Source organism: Phyllostomus discolor, chromosome 3 (genome assembly GCF_004126475.2).
Source record: "Phyllostomus discolor isolate MPI-MPIP mPhyDis1 chromosome 3, mPhyDis1.pri.v3, whole genome shotgun sequence".
Lineage (NCBI taxonomy): Eukaryota > Metazoa > Chordata > Mammalia > Chiroptera > Phyllostomidae > Phyllostomus > Phyllostomus discolor.
In genome coordinates, this window is record NC_040905.2 from 43,093,294 (window position 1) to 43,121,240 (window position 27,947).

At 40.3% G+C, this 27,947-nt stretch overlaps 1 protein-coding gene across 1 annotated transcript in view; it reads left to right on the forward strand.

Moving 5' to 3' along the window:
• The window catches only part of MCCC2 (methylcrotonoyl-CoA carboxylase 2), a 55,640-nt gene that overhangs the window by 18,725 nt on the left and 8,968 nt on the right, over window positions 1–27,947 (forward strand). The window contains exons 7-13 of the mRNA XM_028526423.2: window positions 6,803–6,916; window positions 10,368–10,432; window positions 16,053–16,152; window positions 16,264–16,359; window positions 20,005–20,077; window positions 23,424–23,500; window positions 26,880–26,946. Of these exons, the coding sequence (XP_028382224.1) occupies window positions 6,803–6,916; window positions 10,368–10,432; window positions 16,053–16,152; window positions 16,264–16,359; window positions 20,005–20,077; window positions 23,424–23,500; window positions 26,880–26,946 (592 nt within the window). The remainder of the gene's footprint in view (window positions 1–6,802; window positions 6,917–10,367; window positions 10,433–16,052; window positions 16,153–16,263; window positions 16,360–20,004; window positions 20,078–23,423; window positions 23,501–26,879; window positions 26,947–27,947) is intronic.

A 27,947-nucleotide genomic window follows, 5' to 3' on the forward strand; every position in this document is an offset into this window, starting at 1 on the left:
TACAATCCCATGACCTACCTGTCATCTCTGTGTTGTTTTTCTAGTCCTGACCTCCCTTCGCTCCTCTACTTACACTCAGGGCTTCTGTTTGTGTGGATTTCCTGCTGGTGCCATAGGTTTAAACTACACATTGGGCACTTCAGCTTCCCCTGCTAATGTATTTCCTCACCTGTGTTTCTGTGTGCTATTGATGGTCCTCGCTTCTTGTCCTCTTCCCTAGGATTGAGTCATTCTTGACTCTTCCCTTTTTCCTCTACTTAATTCTTTTAGGTCAAAAGTACCTATAGTATCTTCTTTATTTTTGTATCCTCAGGAGCTCCTCTGTTGCTGGGAAGATAACAACACATAATAAACCTTTGATGAATGAAGTCCTGTTGATTTTTACCTTTGGATTGGTCCTCACCCCGTTCGCAGTGCCACCTCCTAGGCAGTTTGGGCCTTCATTACCAGCTGTGCAGTGGCACTCGCTTTGCCCGTCTGGTGTCCCTGACTGCCGAGTCTCTCCCTTTCTGTTGTGTACATTACTGCAGGGTTATTCTTTATCTGGTTCCCTGGTTCCAGAATATAGTTTCTACGAAGTAAGCTTCAGACTTCTTAGCTGGTACTCAAGACCCCGAGCCATCTGGTTCTAACCTAATTTTCTAGCCTTGCTGCTCGTGCTCTGTGAACCACCGCCAGTCTGTCCTGCGCTGTGTTCCTGTGCACCTGCCTTTCATGACTGTCTGCCAGGTCCTCTTCCCCCGTCCTGGGGTCTGAGTATCCAGCCTGTCCTCCAAGGCACTTCTCAGATGCTGCCTTTTTCAGGAAAGCTTCCCAGAATTTTTTACTAGAAGTCATCCTTTTCTTCTCCCATCTCCTGTAATTCTTGAGCTATACCTTATTAATGACATTTTTAAAATCTGGATATATCCTAATTTCCCTCACAAGACTTTAACCTACTTGAGACCAGAAACATCATCAGATTAATGTTTTTATTTTCACACATTTCTGTAGGAAGATGCTTACTTAGTATTATTTAAAAGAGTGAAAGTTATATCCTTTAACTAAATAAAGGAAAAAAGTTATATCCTTACAACTATTAAAGTGATATATAACATTGAGTAATTCTACTTCCTGTATTTTAATATATTTTATCATTTAAGCCATCCACTTGACTGATAAAGACAATTTTGTACGTTATTATATGAAACAGTTGCTGGAACTCCAGTTCTGTCCTGCGTGCCTTCAGATAGCTAGCGCCAGCTTCCTTCCTTGCTCAGTCCCCGTTTTCCTCCCCAAGGCTGGTTTTTATTTTCATGTTATTGACTTTGCCCATTGTACATCCACGTATCCACTTCAAAGATCTATGTCTTTCTCTGTTATTTTCCGTATTTTTGTAGTGATAAAAATGTGGACAGATTCCTTCAGATCTTCCAGGTTTAAAATTTTTGTTTGCAAAGAAGAAAAGACAATTTGAATGAGATATTTTGTATTCTCTTCGCTCATTAGTTTTGAAATTTATTTTCTTTGCTTCAAACCTTGGTAATGGTTTAGAAAGGCTTAGTTGGGACATTGTATATCATTATTTTAAAAATGAATTTCAGTCTGTTCATGAAGCCAGATAGGGCCTAGGGGAGATGAAATAATTCTGTTTAAATGTTTGAGGCTGTCTGATAAAGACTGAGGAAGAAACAGGACATTCTGGGTAAAATAGGCTTTTTGTTTTCTGTGTACCTTTCAGCCTATCCAGTTAGCACATGTAAGTGTGAGCATTCTACAGTCGGCAGTGTGATCAGTCACTGTAGTTGATAATGTTCTTAAATTCTGGACCTAATTTGGAGTTACATAATTGATGTGTATTTTGTGGCTTTTATTTTTTAGTAGTGGCTCTTCAGGTACAGGAATTAAAAAACATGATGTAGGCAGTATTTGCTTTCCACAGTTACTTTACAGTGAAAAAGAAGTAAGATGAGAGATTTAAAAATGCATTATTTTAAAACTATACTATTATATTTTTAATGGCTTTTCCATCAAGCAGTGGAAACTTCTTCCCCCTCCAAGTTACATTACGTTTACCACCGCTGTGCCTCTGAACTGAACAGTCTGCAGTATTTCAGTGGAAGGATGGAGGTCTAGAGATCACACAGCTTTTCCTCTCAGAGACCCTTTCCATAGGACTGGCTGTTTGCCTATAATTTGTAATTTGTTTTGGGTACAGTGAGAATCACTCTCTGTTCAGGCAAGACCTAGAGGGTATTGAAATTTTGTATAAAGTTCTTAAAAGACTGTTGCCTCTGGTATGTAGCATCTCTTTTCCTTTTACTCAAAAATGTTGCCGTGCTGTCCACAGTGGTGATGGCAAGTGTCGTTACTGTCAGGTACACATCATTCCGAGTTTTCCTGTTGCTTTCTTTCTTACTCTTTTTAAAAAAATCCTTATCTGAGGACACATTTATTGATTTGAGTGAATGAGTGAGAGAGAAACATCGGTGTGAGAGAGAGACATTGATCAGTTGCCTTCTGTACATGCCCCGATTGGGGAATTGAGCCCACAACCTGGGAATGTGCCCTGACCAGGGATAGAGCCCATGACCCTAGGTGCACAGACACTGCTCCAACCAACTGAGCCACAGTGGCCAGGGTTCTTTCTTACTCCTTTTTTTTTTTTAAGATTTAAAGAAATTTATTTTTAGAGACGGGGAGGGAGGGAGAAACATCAATGTGTGGTTCCCTCTCACACCCCCACAACTGGGGACCTGGCCTGCAACCCAGGCATGTGCCCTGACTGGGAATCAAACCTGTGACCCTTTGGTTCTGAGCCACACCAGCCAGGGCGGGTTCTTTCTTACTCTTGATTCAGGTGTTGGAACTGTTTGTGCTTCCTCATCCTGCAAGAGCAACCCCTTGGTTTGTCTGTGGAGCAGACCCATATCACTGGTGACTGTGTGGACTGTAGCCACTCCGTACATTTCTTGGGGGTTTTCCTTTGTCCTGGGGGTCACTGTGCTGCCTCTCTTGGCACAGTGCCTGTGCTGAGCCTCCCATGCAACTCTGAGTATGATCTGAACAGTTTATGGCCAAGTCTCTTATGCCCTTTTCATATCCTTGTAGCAGAAAAAGCAGCAGAACTTTCTTTCTGGGCTTCCAGATCCTTGGCCCACAGCGGCCTACTGTAAGATCTTTGCTGTACCACAGACCAGTGCTTTGGGACTTGCAAAGCCTTCAGTGCTGTTTTGATCCTGGGGTACTTGTGCTTTCTGATGAGCAGCAGCAGACACGCGGCAGAGCTCTACTTGGTGCAGATTCACTCTGTTTTGTGAGTGAATGGCTCCGAATTCAATGATAAGGAGAGGAGATTGTGTCTCAGTGGTGAGTCACCCGTGTCCTCTTATTTAATTTTTATTTTTGTTATCAGAATTTGCTTTAGCAATATTAAGTTTTGTTCCTGTTAGATACATGAGACTGGGATAGCTTTTCTTATTGATGAAAAACTGGAGAATTTTGATTCTTGCATACTTAGTAACTAGCTTTTGCTTTAAAAATTTTTTTAAAGACTTATTTATTTATTTATTTCTAGAGAGAGGGGAAGGGAGGGGGAAAGAGAGAGAAACATCACTGTGTGGTTGTCTCTTGTGTGTCCCCAACTGGGGACCTGGCCTGCAACTCAGGCATGTGTTCCGGGAATCAAACTGGCATCCCTTTGGTGTGCAGTTTGGTGCTCAGTCCACTGAGCCACACCAGCCAGGGCTTAAAAATTTTTAAATAACAGCTTTATTAGGATATAACTCACATACCATGTAGTTTACCAATTTATTGTGTTTAGTGATTTTTAGGATACTCATACATTTTTGAACATTTTTATCCCCCAAAAGAAATGCCATTTTCATTAGCAGTTGTTCTCCATTTCTACCTAGTCTCTCTGGCCCCTGGCAACCCCTAATCCACTTTGTGTGTCTATGGATTTGCCTGTTCCGGATGTGTATACAATTTGAGTCATACAATAAGTATGCTCTTTTGTGACTGGCTTCAGGGTTTCCCCATGCCCTTCTCCTGGTTTAAGACTGTCCCAGTTTTCAGATGTGTGCTGCAGTTGCAGTCTGTTAAGGTGGATGGTTTGGCTCTCTGTATTACTTATCCGATGCTGCAGAACAAATTACCCCTAAGTGTAGCAGTTTAAGACAACAAGATCTACTGTCTCACAGCTTCTATGGGTCAGGAGCCTGGGCTCACCTTAGCTGGCTCCTCTAGCTCTGGTCTCTTACATGGCTGCAGTCATCTCGAGGCTTCACTGGGAAGGATCCAACTCCTTGTTTACTCACGTGGTTGTTGGCAGGATTCAGTTCTTTGCAGGCCTCACTCAGTTCCTCATGAGCTGTTGGCCGGGGGCCTTCCTGGTTTTCTTCTCCACGTGGGCTTCACCGTAGAGCACCTCACCTCGTGTCAGCTGGCTGCACCAGAGTAAGGAAGCGAGTGGGCAAGAGAGAGAGTGCCAGCAAGATGAGGACAGTGTTTCAGAACTTGATAACAGAAGTGACCCTTCCATCTGCTAGGAGCACATCACCAGATCCACTACATACTCACGGGGACGAGATCACACAGGACGTGAATACCAACGTCAGGGATTGTTGGGAGGCTGTTGCTAGCTGGTGTCAGAGAAGTGGATTGGTGGTTCCCTTGGTTCCAGAGGTACTGTGGAGAAAATGCATCTGAAGTGCCCTTAGGAATATGGTAAAATTCCCTGATGTAGATGTGCCAGTAATTTGTCAGCTATTCACTGGCGAGACATTTCTGCTGAATTGGTAGATCTTTCTCCCCCAACCTGAGATGGCATGATGGCATTCAGTTTCATTTCCCTCGTTGTTTTTAATGTTTTTTTAAAATTGATGTATAATTGACAAAATCATTTTCCTCAGTTTTGTCTTACTACATTTCGGCAAACCGATTCCTCCGTCTTTGTCTCCTCCTGCCCAACCTCCGTGCCTGTCCGTGGGCTCTGCATACTCACTGGCAGGGCCATTCCTTCCTCCCCTTTCAGTTCCTGTTGTTCCCATGGAGCCCTGCTGTGCCTGTTTAATTCTGTAGGGCTTATTGTGGAAGTGTCCTCTTTTAGGTTCTTACATCATTACAATTCTTCTCTGTCCTTCCTTGACTTCTTTGTAGCCCTGAAATAGTTTAAGCAGAGCCTGGTGTTCTGGTATAGAGAACAAGCTGACAAGTTGCAGTTACGTCCTTTGCTCCTGATGGAATCTTAAGAAAAAGCCAATAAGATATTTCAGAAATGCAGAAAGTACAGAGAATAATAGAGCAAAATATTCATCTACCTTCTGCTTGGATTTATGAAGTGTTAACATTTCCTTATTATTGCCTCAGATGTTTAAAGAACTTATTTATTGATAATTTATTTAGCCATTCAAAATGCTGTATTGATGGGCATGTTGGTTATTTGCATAGTTTCACTATTATGAGCATGGCTACAATGAATTTGTTTTGTGCTTGCAGGCATGAGTTTTTCTAGTCATAGATATTTTGAAAACAAACTTCTGGGCAATTGATAAGTAAAAACAATAAGGGATAAACATTGCTGTAATATGTTGACAGAAATATTGCAGCCATTTTTAATAACATACATGTAATAGAGAAAAATGCTTTTTGTAACAGCCACTTAGATAGAAAATGTTGAATTGAAAAAAAAAAGAAAATGTTGAATTGTGCTGCCTTCCATTTTTGGGTTGATACCTAATGTGGCAGTTTTTTTTTTTTTTTCAAAACAGATATTTGTATGTCCATAAGGAAAACTGGTAATATTGGAATTAGTAGTAAAAACTGCTTTCATATGATAATTTAAGAAAATATCTATTGCATACTTTTCTTATTTTTCTTTGTGATATTATTTATTCCTGCCTAGGGGTAACTGCCAAAGCCATATTTATTGTGCTTTCTGTTACACTAATCTCTAAGAAAGAATACCTTTCAGCTTTTATTATGGGAAATTTTAAACACAGTCAGAAGCAGACTGAACAGTGCCGTGAGCCCTCCTGTGTGCATCACCCAGCTGCAGCACAAATGACTTTCTTTTGAGGGAGATTTTCAACTGTGATGCTAACATTAGTTTCCTATTTAGAATGTATCAAATTCAGGGTAACACACAGTTTAACAACACACATTTGGAGAATTATTTTAGTATACTTGTGAGGTAAGTGGCAGTTATTTAGAGAAATAATTATTATTAGATTTAAAAGTTATCCTTTCATATAGTTTTGCTAGTTTGTGAGTGGGTTTGGGTTTCTTCTCCATTAGCTGTTTAGGCCACTGGTCTTTCCGTCCATTCTTCTCTCTGACAGGGAGACTGCCCATAAACTTTGTAGAAATGTGATGGAAGCCCTTCAAAATGCTTTGATAAAATAAGTTAGGAAACTATTCCAACTGTTTAGAGGAATCCACTTTTATCTATTTATTAATTTTTTAAGTCCCCTGTCAAGATGTGGTTATTGAATTTTTAGAGAAGTGGGGGCGGGGAGAGAGACATTTTTGTGAGAAACACCGATCGGTTGCCTCCTGTATATGCCCTGACAGGAATCGAACCCGCAGCCTAGGTATGTGCCCTGACAGGAATTGAACCTGTGGACTTTTGTTATATGGGACAATGCTCCAACCAACTGAGCCACCTGGCCAGGGCTAGAGAATGCCACTTTTAAAATGATGTAAAGGGACCAGCTAGTAGTATCCCCTGATACTGCAATGTTTAGGGGCCTGTGGTTCCAAACAAGGTATAATTCACTGTTTGGGCTGTACCTGATGAGTTTCTTATATGCTTGGATTCCAGATAGCGGTGGTCATGGGCTCCTGTACGGCAGGAGGTGCTTACGTGCCTGCAATGGCTGATGAAAGCATCATTGTACGCAAGCAGGGTACCATTTTCTTGGCCGGACCCCCCTTGGTAAGAACATAGTTTCAAATGATTGAGATAAAATATACATAATACAAAGTTTATAATTTCTACCATTTTTATATGTACAGCTCGGTGGCATTAAGTATATTCACTTTGTTGTGCAACCATCACTATATCCATCTCTGGAACTTTCTCATCTTTTCCCTTGCGGGTAGCTCTTCTTCCAGTGGCCCACCAGCCCAGCTCCCAGTACATACACGACCTCCAAGGGTGGGTAGACTCCATGTCAGGATGTGCCTGGTACCCAGATGGGGAGTGGGCGAAAGGCCATCCCTTAGTTCATACCCCTACTGAACCATCTGTTGGAAAACATAATTCGGCCCTGATAGTGATGGTGCTGCTGTGTTCCAACCCTGAGCCACCATGGGGTGCACCACTGCCCCTGATCCCATGCCATGCCCTCACTGGGGAAGATAGAATAATCATTAGGAAGGGGGCAGGGAGGAGAAGGTGGGGCGGGGCCCAGGGCCCAGGCACTATTAGCAGGGAAGCAGGGAGTCGTGAACCCATGCTACTGAGGTGGTGGGTGGCAGACCGGCCAAGAGCTGAGGCTATAAACCTGAACACACACACTCCGTTGTCCTCTCAGACTTTACTTACAGAACACAAATTCAAAGATAAATTAGAATTTCAGTAGAGTGACCACTCAGCGTTAAGCTTCAAGCACAGGCCCTTCTGAGAGCGGGACCCTGTGCAACCTCATTGGTCACCTTCCTGTGATGCAGCACTGAGGGCTGGATGATGTCATCCTGGCCCTTCTTCACCCCACCTTCGGTCAGCTGCATTCCACTGATTTTCAGTAACGTGGTCATTGCTCTGCTGTGCTGATGGCACAGCACGACCCCGGACTTCACAGTGATAGAAGGTAGGTGAAGACACAGGTCTTTACTGCACCTGACAACAGACTATCCCATTATAGGTGAAAACCGAGAATATTAAGTAGGTAACAAGAAACATGTTGTTGTAAAGCCATAACCCTGAAAACATTGTGCCAGACACAAAAGAGCAAGTGTTGTATAGTGGAATCAAAATCATAGAGACAGAAAGTAGATCAGTGGTTGCCCGGGACCGGGAGGGTGGAATGGGGAGCGACTGCTAATGAGTCCTGGGTTTCTTTTGGGAGGGATGAATGTGCTGGAGTCAGGTGGCAGTAATGGTTGCACGAGTTTGCAAGTACACTAAAAAACACTGAATTGTATACTTTAATGGTGGATTTTATGGTATGTGAATTACATATCTCAAAAGGTAAGTTTATTGCTTCAAAAGTCTGTCAAAGAACCATCTTTGGTTTTGGAATATTAACACAAATTTATTAAAAAGAGTGTGTTAAAAAGAAATTATGCTTTGTTGTGAAATAAGTATATTTTCCAAATGATTGTGTGGATTTTTAATAAATTTTATTGAGGATCAGGTCAGCCTAAGGAGCTGCCATTTCAAATGTGGTAAGAGTCTTAAGGCACATTTAGAAAGGCCGTGGTGTTTATTATTCCTTAACGTTTCTCTAGTGTTGTGTGACAGCAGTTGTTGTTTAATGAGAGGAAAACCCACTCAGAATCTACCCCGGTGTAGTAGCCAGTACATGCTTTCATGAGTAGTTCTTGTTCACTTCTCAATAGAGAGTGAATAAAATGAGTAAAGATATGACTACACTTTGAAAAAATCTTTCTGGAAATATAGGCAGCATCATAATACTAGAATAATGCTAAGTATTTTCGAGAGAAGATTTTGTTTAAAGGTGAGCAGTTACCAGTGGGTTCAGATTTCACTTGTGTCTTGAAACAGCCTGGCAGCTGGAGAAGGTGCAGGTCTGCCACAGCCCGGAGCCTCGTTCAGGAGCCCACTGTAGAAAGCCTTGTCTGCGGGTAGAAAAAGCAGCAGCAGCATCCTCATCTGCTTGGGAATTCTGAATTTTGACACTTGTTTTACTGGAAATTGAGAAAAGGCTGTGAGGTTTCACACATAATGTGGGGTTGAGTTGCTGTAGTTTTCAGTAGCTTAAAATGGTTGAAAAACTTCATAGTGGTAAGACAAGTTTTTGAAGGAGCTTTTGTTCTCTCATCTTTTGTTTATCTTCTGAATGTGTGATTTCGTAGAGTGAGTTATTTTAATTTCCTCTGACATTTGTTGTCTTTGCACTTATGCAGTATCAGACATGATGTGGGTGCTCAGTAAATACTAACCAGCGACAAATCCTTGTTTTTTTAGTTGGATCTCTAAAAATAAATACAGTATATTGGTTGTTTATTCATTTTTACAACTTTAAATATCCAGACACCTCTTATAACTTGTTATTATCTGGACCAAATGCTATTTTCCACTGAACTTTTTTGAGAGAAAACCAAAAATTTAGTTCTGGGGGTGGAATAATTGGAGGTGAAAAGTTTTATTGCCTCTCCCTGTGGAATAATTTTCATTTAAGAGAGCATTTGATATAGTGAAAAAGAAGTCATTTTATGCTTTATTTTAGATTAGTGTTCATTATTCTAATGACAGCTTTTCCTATTTGAAGAAAAGAAACAAATCAGTCAACTCAAAGAAGTAGGAATTAATAAGCAATTCCTAAGGGATCAGGTTGGCACTTAGCACTAAAGTTTTTTCTTGTTTAGAATTCTCAGGCTATAATTAAGTCATTCTTAATTTATCACTTGAGGTTTCTTTCTCTCTTTTTTTTGGTTATATTCTGCTGAATCTTAGATATGAAAAATCTTAGGTTTTTTTATCTTAAAGTTATTATACCTTTTAGAGTTTGTGATAGTCACTGGAGTGTTCAACATGGGTGGGGAAAAGGCATTACTTCACTATATTTATTGAGTGTGAGAAACTGTAATAAGTTACAGTTTCTACCATCAAGGAACCCACAGTACAGAGGAAATGGCAGGGACACATGCAAATTACCAAAATACAGTCCAGCAGGTGCCATGTTGGAACTCTGAGTGGGATATTCTTGGACCACTGATCAGCAAGCATTGCTCTGTTCCTTCTGTGCAGTGTCATTAATGCTAAAGAAGCCTGGGCGGGTGAGGGAGGGCCACCTAGAGCAGGTGGGGCTTGAAGGAGAAGCAGGGATTCGCCATGAGGGTGAGAGGGAGTAGGGAGCCCGGCAGTGGGCTCGGACACAAAGACTTCAACATGCATGTGGTGGCTACCTAATGGAGGGGACAGAGCTGGCTTTCAGGCCAGGAGTCCTAGGTTCAAACCACGTTCCATCACTTGTCAGGGGCTGTGGGCAAGTTCCTCAGTGACTCGGGGTTCAGGTTTTTTCACTTGTAGCTTAGAAATGTTTTCTAGGGTTGCTAGGCAAGTGGAGTCAAAAAACCAAAATGTTCTTTAGCTCTGTGGAAGAAAGAGTGGTAGGTATAGTCAGGAGATAGGCATTTAGGAAAATATTTGTGTGTGGCAGGTGGACAACTCTCACGAGTGACCTATCTCCTTGTTGTAGGTTAAAGCAGCAACTGGAGAAGAGGTGTCAGCTGAAGAGCTTGGTGGGGCTGATCTTCACTGCAGGTGAAACAAACAGTTGTTCCTTTTCAGGATTGGTTGTTGTTTGTTTGTTTAATAATCTTTAAAGTATTTTTCCAAGTATTTACCGTATTTTTAGGACTATAAGATGCACAGGACCATAAGACACACCTAGGTTTTAGAGGAGGAAAATAGGAAAAAAAATTTGAAGCAAAAAATGTGATAAAATATTTAATAACCTATGACCCTGCTCTACTGCTGCCCCCTCCCCACCCCCAGCAAGCCAGGTAAGCTACATTTGGACTATAAAATGCACCCCTCCCTTTGCTCCCAGATTTGGCGGTGGGGGGGGGGGGGCAGTGGATATGTCTCATAGCCCGAAAAATACAGTAACTTGCCACAGTTTATTTGTTCTCAATCTGCTGTTTTAGGGTTCAGTTCTTTGAACTGTGGAGTTGTATTTCAAGAACATCAACTTTTTCATTATAAAAAGATTGGAGAGAGGGGTTCCTTATTTAACAAATAAGATCCATTAAGCACCTGTTAGGTGACAAGCACTCTTCTAGTTGTTTGAGATCAGATAGACATTGTCTTTGATCTCAAGGAGTTTGCAGTATAGTCAGGGGGGTGGGCAGTACACAAATAATCACTAAAAATTCATATAAATATGTATAGGTGGCAAGGCCTACACAGGAGAAATATAGGGAGAGCATATAGAAGGAGGCTCAAACCCAGTGGTTAAATGAACATTTGTGAAGTGGAGCACAGGGTTCTGGATGGTGAGCTGCAATTCAACAACACACCACAAGAGAAATTGAAATAGAGAAGTTTATTACTCATGGGTCCTGGAGGAAGTACATGGATGCCTCCAGGGGTCCCACAGGGAGGTCAAGGCAGAGTGCAGACAGAGAAAGAGAGAGATAGAAACTGGGGCACATAATTTTTAATAGGGTCCTAGGGTGGAGTGCTTTGGGATTCCTGGGTAAGGGCCAAATTGGTCTGTTCAGTGCAAAGGAGTGAAAGTTTGGTAAGCCCCTTGGGGGTCTTATCTAAGGTAGCATACAGTGCTGGAAAGCTGGGGAGTCTGCCAATCACAAGGGCTATTGGGAAAGCCATATCAGAACTTACATTTGCTTGTGACCCTGCAGTTGCTATTTAGGGTGTGTGCCTGTGCCAGTGTCAGCTAAAGATCCCTGCAGGCCTCTCAGCCAAACAAAATGTATGCTGAGGCAGCAATACCATGGAGTAACTTAGCTAAACTCTTGGTAGCAGGTAAGTGTTTAACAGCTGGTTCTCTAGGGGAGGGAAAAAACCCTGCTTTATGGCATCCCCCAACTTCTGTAGTATAAATTATCCCACTGTAGCCAATTTTAAGCTACCAATAGAATGCCACTGAGCGTTGAATCACGAAGAGATGTCTTGTGAGATAGGCATGAGCTGGCTTCGTCACACCACTGATCCAACCACTTCTGGCTAGGGTTCAGGGATAAGAAGGCCATCTACCTCCTAGAATTTTATGAGGGTTTAGCAAGGTGATACATGTAAATTGCTTGAAATAATACCTGCTTTAAATGTGTACCTATACATTGTTAACTGTCATTGTTGTTATTGTTGTTTATCATCATAATAGGACATTAAAGGTTTTGGGCTCTTTATAAAAGAATGAGTAATTAGGAAACCATTGAAAAGCTTTAAGCAGAATGTGCTATTACCAAATATTTCATTAAAAAAAAATCCCTCTGGCTGCTAAATGGAGAATGCTTGGAGTGTTGGCAAGAGTCTACCTGGGGAACCAGTTGGGTGGTTGCATCAGTATTATTGGTGAGAGATGCTGGTGGTTTAATGGTTATGGTAGTAGTGAAGGTAGGGTGGGTGAACAGATTTGAGCTCTATTTTAGAGGTGGAATTGAGAGACTTGTTGATGAATTCATGTAAGGGGTGCAGGAAGGTAATGTGACAAAGATAGTAACATGAACTGGCTTTGTTTCCTGAGAGTGGGAAGGCAGGAAGGAGAAAGAGCAGATTGAAGGTTGGGCAGGGGGATCAAGCATTCCTTTTAGACCTGGTAAGTTAGGATGCTTGAGACACTCAAGTAGAGATGCTGAAGAGGCAGTTAGTTACCTATAAGAGTAGGGAGCCCAGATCAGTGCTGAAGATCTTTATTTGTGAAATGTAAAACCAAGGGACAAGGCGAGCTCACCTCCAGGTGAATATAGACAAAGAGGGCGGCCCAGGATCGTATCCTAAAGAACTCAGACGTAAATGGCAAGTATCTAATCATCAGGCTCAGTGACCTGGCAGGTGCAGTAAACCTCCCTTTGATCTGCCAAACCACAGACAAACCCAGGGGAGCAGATAGGTATAATATTTTTCCTTTCCTATCAAAGAACACTGCCATGCCTTTTGAAGAGCTGATTTAGGGGCCTATCTTTGCCTCAGTTTTTCATGCATTTCTTCCCCATTGAGCACTTATTGTGGAAAGATTGATTGTATTGGGTTGACCAAAAGGTCCCTATGGTTTTTTCTGTAAAATAAAAAACATATTTTTCATTTTCACCAATAACTTTATAGATTTGGATATTTTGAGTATGTCAGCCATCTCCTATGTGGCAGAACATTGATTGTTCTCAGTTAATGTCTCAATTTGATTGCTATCAACTTCACCGGTCTGTCTGACTGTGGAGCATCGTACAGTGAAAAATCTCCAGCATGAAACTTCACAAACCACTTTTGACAAGTTCTATCAGTCACAGCACCTTCTCCATACACTACACAAATCATTTTTTTGTGTTTTGAAATGGTAAAGCACAATATGCCAAAAATGTAGATTTTTTCTTCCATCTTCAGTATTAAAATGGCTACACAGAAGTTCACCAATTTTGATATTTCTTAAAATGCACATTGATACAACAGCTGTCACAATACAATCTAATAACATTGTTTTCAATGACATTAAAGACTACTAAGCGATACTAGAGCCCTCTTATGGAAAAAAACAAATAAAGTTTTTGGCCTACCTAATACTAAGAAGAATTTTAGCCCTAGTACCTGCCCTTGGGATTTATAATTTAATTAGGCAGGTGAGAGAAATAAATGAGTGAATTAAAAAACAATTACAAAATATGCTATCAACGGGTGGCCCAGTTGGTTTGGACTGTCATACACCAAAAGGTTGTGGGTTTGACCCCTGGTTGGGGTGTGTATGGGAGGCAACTGATTGTTTCTCTGTTCCTCTCCCTCTCTCTGAAATTAATGAAAATATCCTTGGGTGAGGATTAAAAAAATGCTAGTGTGCTTCCAGTTTTACAACTAGAGGCCAGAGGAGGAATGGTTAAAGGAATGACTGGAGGGAGGTTGAGGAAGGCAGAGGAAAGCTTAGAGGGAGAGTTGGGGTGTCTGCCTGAGTTTGAGCAGAATACTGTGCTTGTTCATTCAGGTGAGCACAGCTGTGTGAGGGGAGATGCAGCGTGACTGTCTTATCTGGCCATTCACTGACCGTTATAGGGAGACAGAGAGTGGATGTTTCAACCTGCAGAGAAAGAGGACACAGGTAGAATAGGGTGCGTGGGTGTAGGACAGAGTGGGCTGCCATTGTTTGCAGGTGCTTAATCTAGGGAAGGTGATGAAGATAGTATTCGAGGAGCATTAATTTTAAAAAAGTTTTTTGCCCTGGCTGGCATAGCTCAGTGGATTGAGTGCGGGCTGCGAACCAAAGTGTCCCAGGTTCGATTCCCAGCCAGGGTACATGCCTGGGTTGCAGGCCATAACCCCCAGCAACCGCACATTGATGTTTCTCTCTCTCTCTCTATCTCCCTCCCTTCCCTCTCTAAAAATAAATAAATAAAATATTAAAAAAAAAAGATTTTTGACTGTTTAAAAGATGTAATCTGGTGCTCATGAAAACTGTAGGCAGTATATCAGTTCAGGGTGTAGGTTCTGGAATTCATCTTTCATCTGCCTCACTTATTGCCATATGACTAAACAAATGACTTAACATCCCTGAGCCTCATTTCCTCGTGTGTGAAGTGAAGTGAAGATAAGAATAGTTCCTACCTTAGCACAGGTTTGGTGCATACTGAGCACTCTATTACTACTAGCTATTATTACTTATAATAACCTATTTAAAGTTATGGAACAGTAATTAGATGCTGATGGCTTTTTGGGGGGAACAGTGTCATAAAATTTACTAGTCACAACTTGCTTTGAGTTCTTTCTAATCAAAGTGGTATAAATACATATTTATAAAGGTTCTCTCTGTCTTTATAAATATATGTATTTATACCTCTGATTAGTCATCCTGAGGAATTAATTTGACACAAAGACTTACATAATATAATGCCTCATCAAAGGCTTTACTGTCCTGCTGTTTTGGTAAATACTGGGTAGTTTTTCTGAAAGAAAGCATTTTATTTATTTTTAATGTAAGAAAAAAATTTTAATGTATTTATTTGAGAGAGAAACTGCCCTGTCTGGGGAATCAAACCCACAACCTTGGCTTATTGGGATGACACTCTAAACAACTGAGCTACCTGGCCAGGAGAGCACTTTCTTTTTAAATATTTGGTAATTTGGAAGCAGTTCCTTCTGCTTCTGTTTGCTTTCTGATTACTACAGTGTAGCCAGAAGTCAGCAATTGTAGCTGATATTAGTATATATGAACCACTTAAAAATATGGCAGTTGTAAATCATTGAATTAAAGAAATGGAGGGGTCTGCCATTGCAAAGGCATTGGAGGGCTATGATGAGTAAATGTAGTCTCTGCTCTTATTTAGGGACACCCAGTCGGGAGGTGGAGAGTGACATAAAACCACTGTGAGAGCCCAGTTCTAAGAGATGTCTCCCAAGGGTATGGTGTTTTCCCTAGACAAAACATCAAAATTTAGATTGCAGCAGTTTAGTCCTTACTCATAAAATAAGCCAGAATTCTATTTCTTCAGGTTTTTACCTGACTTTATAGTTTTGTTTATACTTTATTAGAAAGTTATAGTACATTTACATCTGAAATAACAAGCCATCTAATCAGAAAAGAAGTAATAACCAGAGCAAGCCTATACTTCATTGACACTGAACTTGAAATTAAATAAGAACTTCTGTGGCCCTTACCATAGAATTGTTTTATTAATACCCATTAAACCTTTGTGTTTGTTACCCTATGACAGCTTGCTCTTAGGTGTAAATTTGTAGGGAGAGGGCTCAGCAGTCTTCAGAGACAAGAGACCATAGTTGGCATCTTCGTTAGGAACTCAGTTAGGTACAAACATATTTTGTAGTTACCAATATCATCATGAAAGTGTGCCATCTGTGGCTGAACTTGATCACACAGAATTTTGCTTGGAGGTGCATGAGATGGCCATTAAATAGAAATCCTTTTCAGCAAGGCCTCATGGTCTAGTAGAAGGAGGTCAAGACTGAGAAATAGAGGTGTGGATTCTCATACAGCTACTGGTGGTTCTAGGGCAAGTTTCTTTCTTATGTGTGCCTCAGTCTTCCTGTTTGTAATACCAGGGCAATACCAGGGGCATTTGAAGATCAGATTAAATGACATTTATTGAAGTGGTTTAGAAGTAAAAATGATGCTATCCTTAGATGAGAGATTTGGGGTTTCAGATACTGAATTATTTTCCTTTTCTCTAATCTGATTATTTTAGTGTGCTTTACTCTGTAGAAAGTCTGGAGTCAGTGACAACTACGCTTTGGATGATAATCATGCCCTTCACTTAACTAGGAAGATTGTGAGGAATCTAAATTATCAGAAAAAAATGGATGTGAGTTGGACGTGTTCTTCTTCTTTTATTTTCCTGAAAAGCATTTTGGCTTATGTTGTTTTCAAATAATATGTTCAAAATAGTTAATTTGGATTTTCCTATTTTCTGCAGGTGACCATCGAGCCTCCTGAAGATCCTTTATTTCCTGCTGATGAACTGTACGGAATAGTTGGTGCTAACCTTAAGAGGAACTTCGATGTCCGAGAGGTATGTAAAGTGGGACTGTGAGCTGTAAACCTTGCCGTCCATCTCTTTATATGTGTATCCATGGTCACAGCCAGAGTGTTTAGAATATTCATGCCTAGGAACTGTTCTGGATCTCAGTAAGGAGTTACACATAAGGGAAAGATGTTCCCATAGTGTAGCATTCATTGGTACACAGTAAATACTGAAAGGAGGAAGAACCTCCATTATTGGAAAGTTTTCATTACACAGTGACAAAGCTTGGCTTGTTCACAAATAGTATTCCATAATGTGGACATTAGGAATGATGTAGGACAATTTGGTAATTTTCATCTATTTTTTAAAAATGTTCTTGTTTTAGCAAATGGATGAAATGTCATTAAATTGCCAAAAGAAAAAACATACCCTTTTAGATCAATATGACATAGCAAAGATCAGACTTTTGATTACAGACGAAGATGTTGCTGTGGTTACAGAGTGTCAACATAGTCTGTGTAGTGCAGAGCACCAGTTTTTAGTGTTTGCATATAGCGTGCAGTCTTTTGTTTAGTATCGTTCTTGGCAGAGTACTTTTTAAGCTAGAAAATTACTATAATACCAGATTCTCTGCCTTAATGTTTTGTTACTTTCCCCCTTGACTATAACCCATTATTGTACTAATTGTGAAAAATGTAGAAAATGTAGAAAGACAAAAACCGCTTGTAATTCCACCATCCAGAGAAAGCAGCTAGTATTTTGGCTTATTGGCTTAATGTGTGTGTATATATATATATATATATATTTTTTTTTTTTTTATGCAGTTGAGATACTATATGCATATATATGTATATATATTTAAATTCTACCTTTTCTGTCTTAAATTATAAGCATTTCACCATTAAAGGCTTTTCATGAAACATTTTCCATGGCTAGGTCCTAATTCCTTATATAATATTGTCTGACTATATGGTAGGCACTCAATACATATTTTTTGAATGAATTGATGAATGTAATATCCCATTTATGGATGCATATAATTATTTATTTAGGAAACACCCTAGTATTGTTAGAGGGTCTTAAATCCTGGACATTTAGGGTGCTCCTATTTAACAAGGTGACTTATTTAACTATAACTTTTAGAATTAGGATTTTAGTTTGACTTTTCAGATGATTATAGGCACCGAAAAAAAATGGTACTTACAATCTGATATGCTTGAAAACAGTTGTTCCAGATAGCCAAGTTTTCTAGAGGGTTAAGAATTCATCCTTTTAAGAATAACCACTTTTTTCATGTGTTCAGCAGTATTTATTGAGTACTTGACCTATGAAGGTGTTGTTTCAGATACCGAAAGCATAGAAATGAGCCAAACAGATGCGAATCCACTCATTCATGGTCGTTCATTTCAGTTGAATGGAGACTATTTTATAAAGGTAGACTCTTGCCTTCTTAAATAGTGTCCTGGACTTCTACCTTTTGCTAACTCAGCTCATCATTGTGATGATAATTTATTATTTTTTCCATAATAGCAAAACATCCTTGTATGGAAAGCTTCCTAGTGTATGGAGCTGTGGGACTGCACTGGAGAGCAGTCAGAAAGCCTGCAGTCTGGTCCTCGTTCCCGTAGTCAGTGGTACTGGGACCGATGCTCTGAGCATTGATTTCCGCTTCTAGGTACAAGGACAGCAGTACAATACGATATTTCTGCTCTCTAAAGTTTAAGTCTTTCTGAAAATGAGTTACTGTGTTTTATGTGGCTGGGTGGTGTTTATAGTAGAGCAGTTACAGTAGAAGGTAGTTTCACACTGAGTGACCCCAGGCTGTTGTGCCCTTTGAGTTGCTTTATCTTTGTGTGGAAGAATGGTAGTTATTTTGTTGATTGTTTTTACAAGATACAATTTTGGAGGTATATACCACTTAGAACAGATAACTTATATTTCCACTTTATAATCGGACCTTTCATGAAAATAGCTAAAAAATAATTCAGTGTAAGCTTTCACTTTTTGGAAAGAAAGATACTGGGAAGCATTCATTCATTTCTCAGCTTTTGCATCTTGCAAAAGAAGTCTTAGGTTGATGTGGTGAATAGGAAAGAAGTCCCAACTAGATATATAAATAATGTGTGTCATATAAAGTAGTTTCTGAAGAAATTTGGAATATGCTTCATGTTTGGAACTCTTTGAAACAGTCCCGGTGTATAATGATGAGCCCCAAAGATGAACTATTTAGTAATTTCTACTCCTTTTAGGTCAATTACACACACACGGTGATCCTTCAAGAATATCAGAATCAGTGAATCTACTGAACTTGTAGGGGAGGAAGAAACTTTCATCTACTCATCAAGGTTCTTTCAGCTGGTCTAATAATTAAATCTACACAAGGCAGATTGTATTAATAAGAGAAAACAGCCAAATTTAATTACATATGCATGAGAGTCGGAGACCCTGCACACGTGAGAAGTTCAGGGACGGAAAGTTAAAATGAGGTTTATGTGGCATTCTGAACTAAGGATGAGGGAAGGTGCCTTGGGGCTTCGGGTGGGAGGAAGGACATCTGCAGGATATTAAGAGTAGATGTTCTGCCTTGGCTGGTGTGGCTCATTTAGTTGAAGCATTGTCCCATAAACTGAAAGGTTTGATTCCTGGTCAAGGCGCACCTAGGTGCGGGTTTGGTTCTTAGTTGGGATGTGTAGGAGAGGCAACCAGTTGATGTTTCTCTCTCACAGCAATGTTTCTCTCCCTCCCTCCCCCCCTCTCTAAAATCAATAAGCATGTCCTAGGGTGAAGACTTAAAAAAAAAGAAGAGTAGATCAGTAGCTAGAATTTTGCCCTGCCTGTACAGATAGGTTGGTGATAACTCTTAGAATGGGCAAGGCCCCTGATTTCAATTCTTTGAGGGAGAGGTAAAAGTTTCTCATGCACGTGCAGGGTCTCGGTTGCCCTCAACTCAGAATAATCCACAAGTCAAAGCAGCATGTCTTGGGGAGGCCTGTTCTGAATGCCTCAAAGTCTTAATAATAATACCTACCTTTTAATGATAGCCAGGAAGTGTGCTGTGGTTAGTAGGTTTTAAGTGTTACCATTTTTTAAAAAACAGATGAGGAAACTGAGGCTTAGAGGATTTTAGGTAACCAGCCTGTGACTCTAATTTCTCAGTGGTAGAACTGGGAGTCAGAGCTGGTTCTTCAACTCAGCATTATTTTATTAGGTTACTTTACTACTGGGTCATCATGTCTTCACAACTTTGTCCCATCTTTGCAGAAGCGAGAACTGAGACTCAGAGGGGTTAAATGACTTACTCTAGGACACACAAGTCATATGTGATACCTCAAGCTGGAGCCTGTCTTCTGACTCTAAGCACTGTACCCTGCTTTCTAATTGAATCCCTGATCCTAGGCCAGTATGTTTGAACAGCCACTGAAGCTTTGAGTCTAGCAAACAGCTCATGGAGTCTCTCTGCTTCTCCGGTATGCAACATGATGCTGTTGCTTGTATAATGAAGTGTAAAATCAGAGCAGCTCAGAATGACTTCATGCATGTGAAGTGAAATTCTAGTGAGAAGGTGTTCTGTGCAGGGTGAAATTTTGTAAAAGTGACAACTTCACTATGAATTTGTTTTCCTTATAAATAACTTTAATGCAACAATTCTTTTGTAATATAATTCCTCAAGGACATCGTTATTTTTCCTCTTAGGTCATTGCTAGAATCGTGGATGGAAGCAGATTTCATGAGTTCAAAGCCTTATATGGAGACACATTAGTTACAGGTATAAAGATGAAGAATTGCATGTGAACGTTTTCTGATGCTTGGAAAATAAGTGATGTCTTATCTCAAGGCTTTGATGCACTTGGCATGAGCTTTGTTATTTAGAGCAGTACAAATGTGTGAGTCGATGTTTAAAGGGAGCTGTTTTATAAATACCACTTGTAGCTGAATGCCTTCATGGATCCAGAGTTTAAAATGACAGTGTGTAGATAATGTGGTATAGACCCTTGTCTGTGACTTTAGCGGCATTAGCTGCATAAAAAGTTTCTCATCAGAGTACAAGTATTGGATTGGCCAGAAAGACTAGTTTTTCTGTAAAATAAAAGACATATTTTTTAATTTTCACCAATAACTTTATTGATTTGGATATTTTGAGTATGTTGGCTATCTCCCATGTGGAATAACATTGATTGCTCTCAATTAATGTCTTGATTTGATTGTAATCAGCTTCAACTGGTCTACCTGAGTGTGGAGCATTGTTCAGCAAGACATCTCCAGCATGAAACTTTGCAAACTATTTTTGACACATTTTCTCTGTACACTGCATAAATCTTTCTTTTGTATTTCAGTTGCATTTTTACTTTTTTTGAAATAATAAAGCATAATATGCCAAAAATATTGCACATATTCTCCCATCTTCAATATTAAAATGGCTACACAAAAATTCACCAATTTGGTAATTTTTTAAATGCACGCTAATAATGACAGCTGTCACGATACAGTCTAACAAAATTGTTTTGAAAGAAGTTAAAGACCACTAAGCATTACTGGAGCCATCTTACAGAATAATCAAATGAAATTTTTGGCCAAGCCAATAGCAGGAATATTTGTAGTTCTTTTTGTTTCTCTGGATAACTATAATTATTTTGAAAATTTCAGCATTGTCTTTTTTATTATTTAGTCTCTAATTCAGCTGGGAAGTTCTGTATGATGTTTCAGCTTCCCTCAAGGCCTCTGTGTAGGTCTTATGTTGATTTATGCAAATACTAGATTGAGAATAGAGGGCAGAATACCAAATCTGAAAAAACAAAACAAGGATATTTATAAAAATTAATTCATTCATCTGAAGTGTTCAATTTGTAGGCCTTGGAAAAAAGTATTTGAAATATATATACTAGGCTCATAATAATCTATCTTGGACAAATGGCAAAACAAATGTGATGATTTTATTTGGTTATATAAAAGCTCGAAAATGCAGCAGCCTGAAGACAGCATTTCAGAGTAGGAAAAACAGCTAGCTGCAAAAATCCAAATAGCAAATATACATTGAGCCTAAAGGATAAGTCGCCACACTTTCTGCTGATCTGATGGATGAGTAAGACAAGGGTTCACACTGGGAGTGGGATTTATGTTTTTGTATTTAGGTGTTCAAGTGATTAAGAGCTTTCATTTGACATATAGGCAGGATTTGTCACTGAGTAGTCCAGGATGTAGCCCTTGTTGTGCAGCTTTTTAAAACAAGTCAGAGCTGTTTCTGCTGCTTTTTCAAAGATGAATGGCCTGTCCTTGCCATCTGTTTTTATGTATTTGCCCTGTACTTGCTACAAGACTGGGCTCCTTTGCCCTACAATACTGGGGATATATCCAGTGTCCTCTATCTCCTCTTGACTATACTGGAATCCAGATAGGGCTGGGGAAAGGGAAGGGGAATGAGAAGGAGAGGAAAGGAATTAGAGGGTATGTGGGAGCGTGAGAGGTGAGAGGGAGATTAGGAGGGAACATGAGAGGGTGAGGACCAGAGCCGGGAAGGAGTGAGGAGAGAAAAAAACAGATTTTCCTAAGGATTGGGTGGCCCTGGCAGCTCGTAGGGATTCCCTCCTGCCTCTGCACTTGCCTTATGTCAGCCCTAGTAGTTCGTTGGGTATTTTGCTTTCTTGTTTGGCCCATAAGAAACTGGTGAAGGCACTCACTTCATGGGTGTTCCTATTACAGTGGGGCATGTGCCCTACTCAGCCGTCCCAGTGCCTGGAGACCCCAGTCAGGGCTAAGGATGCATTAAAAGTCTAAATAGTAAAGAGGGCAGTATACCTTCAGGGGTAGCCCCTTACAGCTGAGAGATGTGTGGGGAACCCAGCTCTTCATGTGGGTGGGGCAGGACTCGAAGTGGATGGCGAGGCCTTTAGGAAGCTCACCCTCTCTGCATTGACTCTCTCAGAGGCAGGGCCCCTGAGGGCACGTAGCTTTTAGTCCTGTAAGACCCAGGGAAGCTCACGTGACCCTCAAGTCGTGTTTTGTTTTTATCACATTAAGTAAACATAGTTAAAGTAAATCAAGACAAGATCAGAGTAAAGAACAAAAATAAATTTTTAAGAATTCAATGGTCTGTTAATCAATAGGTTTATGTTCTCTCGTCTATTAATTTTTTGAGCACCTGCTTTGTGTCAGACATCACACCCTGATGTCTTAGCGGCAGCCTGTCCGGCTTGAGCTGGAAAACAGCCCCAGGCTCTGGGAACTTGGTGGCGTGCTGTCTTTGACCCACTTAGGTCAGCACAGCTTGTTGACTCTTGGGCTCCAAATATTTGGTATTTGCATACTGTTGTTAGTAGGCTTGTTGAAAATTAATCTTGGGAAGGTCTCTCTAGTCAAGGTCTCCAGGTTCACAAAACAATCTGAAGTATCTGCCTCACAAAATAATGTTCCCCCTTGCTTTTTCTTCTCCTTTATTCGTGTGTGTGTGTGTGTGTGTGTGTGTGTGGACTGGGTGTTTACAGTGCTAGTAGAAGTGGTGATGAGATACAAATGAAACTTACAGAAAAGAGAAAAATGCAGAGAGAGAAAGTAAGAGTGGAGCGATTGATTTTTCTTCTGAGCTTAACTGGATTTCTTACTATAAACTTGGTTACCACCAGCCTTGTCAGCATTCCTGGTTTTTTTTAATTACCTTTGCTGAGTGTATCCCCTTTATTTTAAGGCCTATCATTACCACAGGCAATTTTGGGTAAATTAGTCACCTGAAACTGGCCAGAGGCTTTCACTGTTGACCTGTGAAGGACCCTGTGTCTTTGATTTGTTCTATTTCCGAATGTCCTTCAGGTATGGTACACGGTGAGCACTCAGACACACGTTACTGAATGAATGGATAAGACACTAACCCAATGATCTAACCAAACCAACCAGTCAGACAAGTGGGTAACTTTACATGTGACACGCCCCTTTCAAGAAAGCAAAAATCCCAGAGTCCTGCACCTTAGGAATAAAATGTGACATTAGTTGATTTGTAACACAGACAAACTCTCTACATTTTAAACTTTGATTTTGAAATTAAAGAATGTTGACAATGTCTGTCTGTTGTGAATTAAAAGCCCTCTGAAATACATAAATCTTTATTTCCATTTTCTTTTGAGGATTTGCTAGAATATTTGGATACCCAATTGGTATCATTGGAAATAATGGAGTTCTCTTTTCTGAATCTGCAAAAAAAGTAAGTACTGTTAAACATGTTTCAGAATTTTCTGTTTTAAACACAGTGAACTCTCAGGATCAAGTAATACAGGAGAATGTGTTGCATAAAAGCTTAAAATATTTAAGCAGACACCTCAGCAAAAAGAACACTGTGTGTGCGTGCATGTGAGCATATGTGTGTGTGTGCGCGTGCACGTGAGCGTGTGTGTGAGTGTGTGTGTGTGTGTGCCGGTGTTTGAAGTGGTTTTTGTGGAGGTTTACATGAACATGAAGAGCTATCTTGAGCAATATTAAAAGTTCAAAAACATTTTTTAGGAAAGTTCTTATAAGATACTTGAATTACAGCTCTGTGGATGACATGTATGTATTCTAAGACATAGGAATACTTGTCCTGAAAGTGTTTTATTCTCTAGTGCTTAATGCATGTGAGGAATTCAAAGATACTTTCAGGTGGTTCTGAGACATGATCTGTTTATTCTGTCTTATTCCATCATCTTTGGAATTCCATTTGGAATTCCATCTTTGGAATTTATTCCATTACTCTTTGGAAATGGAAAGGTAGTGGGTCTTGTTATTGAAGCTCTGGTTTTAAAAGAGCAAATTCATGAATGTCTTTTGGCTTAATATTCAATTTCATATTATCATTGTCTCAGATTTATCTAAACTTGAATAAATGCAGTTAATGTACTTATTTCATAAAGTGTTTTCTTAAGCAAAAAAGTGTCTAGCCTTATTTTTCTCTTCAAGTGATGGAGGAAATGGCAAGGTCAGTGAATGTAGGTAGCAGGCAGTTAAGCACTTTCAGACCCTCACTGAGGAAGAGTTTGTCTTTGGTGGAGTGTTTTAGCAGTGAAGTCAGTTTCTGTATTCTGCTGTTCCTTATTGTTCCTCTCATTGCAATTATAAGACAAACAAGAAAGTAAAACTAAGGAAAATAAAAATCACCTACACTCATACCAGAAATAACCTCAAATAACATTTTATTATGGTTCCTTAGTTTGTTCTGCCCACCCCCTTTTTACCAAGGGAGAATAACTGAAGTTAACGTATGTATGGAAACCCTGTGTACATGGGAGAATCAAAGACCCCACTTGCCGGACTAGTTCAGAGCTAGAAAGGGGGATCTAGGTGTAGAAAACATGCTGAGCTAGGGGGGAGGTGGCGTTCTGTGCGGGCTTCTAAGGGTCATTGCAGGGTCATAACAAGGGCAGATGGTTAGGAAATAGAAATTGCTCTGCCTGATGGCCCCAGTTCAAGTTCTTCTAAAAAGTTAAAGGGAGGTGCAGGAGCTTTTCTTAGGCCCGAAGCTAAAATTGTTCTTAGCTCAAAACAAGTCACATACCTCTATCCCCCTTTTTAAAAGTAAAATTGGTGTTGCCGCACAGAGCAGGGCCTTGGAAAACGTAATTCCATGATAATAACATTGATGAGATGCCGTGGGATCAGTCAGCCTGCAGTACAGCTGGTTTTGTCATGTGCCACTGCATTTAACGTTGCAGGAGCTATGATGGAGTTAAGTGAGGACTTATAAAGAGGTATTGGCTTGTTTTCACATAATAGTATATGTAGTAAGTGTTTCCTAAAATATACAATATTCCTGAACTAAAGAGTTTTAATGAACATATAATACATTTATTTTAATACAGGAACAATCAGGCTGAGACCAACAACTCTACGTTGAATATTTTTTGGTGACTTAGTAGTTTTTTTTGGTGACTTAGGAAGAATATACATCGGAGGAGTGATGTTTGGCTTCAGTCTGACATTTTATTTGTAGAAGTGTTAGGGAAGAAACTCCCAGAAACTCTGTTCTTCTCATCAGCACAGTGGAAAAATTAACAGATCAGCGAGTCTATTAGTGGGCAAGCAGGGTTTGTTGGTGATCTGTTCTTGTGGAAGAGAACCGCCTAGCTAAAGTGGGGGCGGGGGGAAAGGCATAGGTGAAGCAGGGTAAGGACAGCAAAAGCAAGGGAGGCCAAAGCGAGCGTGTGGCTAGAGGCTGGGTGGCCTGAGGCCAGACAGCCAGTGAGCCAAGAGGGAGTCCTTTGTCCTAAGGACTTATATAGTTGTTGGGATGGGGTGAAGAGGTTACATATTGACTGATGGGTAAATGTGGTGCCAGCCGTCCCTGGGAACATGTGACTACCCAAACTTAGGTTTGCGTGGGAGTCTATTAGCCTGAATCCTTGTCTTGCGCCAGACTCCATTTGTTCATCTTGTTGTCAGACAGATACATGACAGGAGGCAGATAATTAAAGTTGGGGCAGTTACCCAAAGTTATTGATGGGCTCTTTCTGTAAGCACTAGGGCCTCCCTTGTAAAGTAGATAGTGACCAGAGGTAGACAGTTAACCAGCTTTGTTTTATGGGCTCTTCCTTTGGGCACTGTGGACCCTCTCCTGCCTTTCAGGCCTTGGAATGAAAGCACAGTTTCAAGGCTTTCTTTCCCTGATAGTGGAAATGATACATAGAATTTCAAGGGCTTTCCTCCCCCCATGTAGTGTGGTGTTTCGTGTGATGTTGGAACACCTGGCAGTGTTATTGGGCCAGGCTCAGGACTGCTGAGTTAGTGGGTGAGACATGACTCCCTCCTCCTCCCTGCCTTGGTTTGCTCTGTCTGTCCTACCTGACAGAAGTAAGCCCCAAAGGTGTGTAATTTCCTCATTATTGTGTTTGAGGTTGAGCAGTTGCTTTGGGATTTTGTAATTGCCAAGGGTTTCCAGCAGAGTTTAAGAGATCTGCTAATAGAGAGTAAAATATAAAGGAAAGGGTTTATAAAAGTGTCCTCAGTCACATAATCTTTAGAAGATAGGGAAAGAAATAGTCATTTTTTGTGTCATTACACAATTTTATAAGCTCAAGATTAGAAGGTCTGTAGCACTCATCTAAAATCCCATTTAATTAGGGTAAATTGGTAAGGAAGATGTATTTTACTATAATCTTGGTGCATGAAAGATTCGGATGATCATCAAAATGTAATTGTCATCATAGATTTCCCTGATGGGAAATCTTTTATCTTTTTTAAAGTGGATAACTAGAGAATTAGCTTACAGTGAGGCTCAGATATTCTCATTGACAAGCATCTTTTTTTCTGTTATTTGTTTCACTTGGTGTTGGGTTGTTAGTAATTGACATCATCCCTGACACAGCAGTTGCCCTACAGCTGTGTGCCCTTGAGCACACAGGTGACTGCAAAGCAAGTGCAGGATAAGCCACAGTCCCACGTCCCGTTGACAATGAGTGCACGCCACAGTGTTGCTGTTACTGTTAGTGTAGCGTCAGACAAGCCAAGCAGAGGGTCTTTCTTTTCTTTGACCCAAGTGCAGCATTTGTAGAATGCATGGTGATTATAGATTTGTTAGCCCTGCTTTGAAAAGATTTTCATATTTTTGCTTATAGGGGGTTCACTTCATCCAGTTATGCTGCCAAAGAAATATCCCTCTGCTATTCCTTCAAAACATTACCGGTAAGAAAACAGTGTATTCAGCTTGGTTGCATTTATTCTCGAGTTGTGCTGTCCAGTCCAGTATATCTTAAGAAGTGATCACCACACCACGTCTGGTAACCATCTGCCACCATGCGTAGTTATTGTGATATTATTGACTGTATTCCCTGTGCTGTGCATTACATCCTCAGAGTTTGGGTTTTGACTTCAAAGAATGGTATGGTCAATGACAGATCTCTGGATTTCTTGTTCCATAAATGATCTTCGCATGGTGGATAAAATGATTTTTAATGTCTCTTGTGGTTCTAGAGTATTTATTTCCTAAAATTCCATGATTCTTCTTTTAATGCTTTTTTTATGTTTCACAGTCTGTGACATATAGCAGACACCCAGGTATGTAGGTTAGCCAAAAACTCCTTTTTCTCCTGTCTTCTAAGTAGTCCATGGTTATCTCAGGTTTAAAGGAAGGAGAGGCTCTGAATTACTTGTTGAGTTCAGGCAAACCTTCATGAGAAGGAATTTGGCTTTGACAATCATCAGGGCTTTAGATATTACTGGTGCTAATCCATCTACATCTTGACTTTAGGATACAAGTTTAGATGGGTTTTGAGAGGAGTTACATCCAGATGGAAGCCTGAGAGGGCCCGATGTGGCAAACCTCATTAGAAGGGCAGATAAAAAATATTCTGAAGCTTCACGAGTGCAGGGGTCTTGTTTCCAATAATGATTCATGACTCACTAACCACCGATAAGTTAGACTGTGTGCTTGGAAGACTTACTTTTGTTTGTTTGTTTGTTTTTTTGCCTGGGTTGGGGGCAGAGTTTGAGTTTGGTTTTATAGCTTTGCCTTGGAAGGACCTGTGTTACCTCCATTTGGAGATATACAGTAGGCAGTTGAAAAATCTTGAGTGCAGAAGAGGTACGTTAATTAGACATGAAAATGTAGGTATTGTCAGAATATGGACATGATATTTCAAGCTACAGGAATAGATAAGAAAACCATGAAGAGAGAAGAGGGCTCA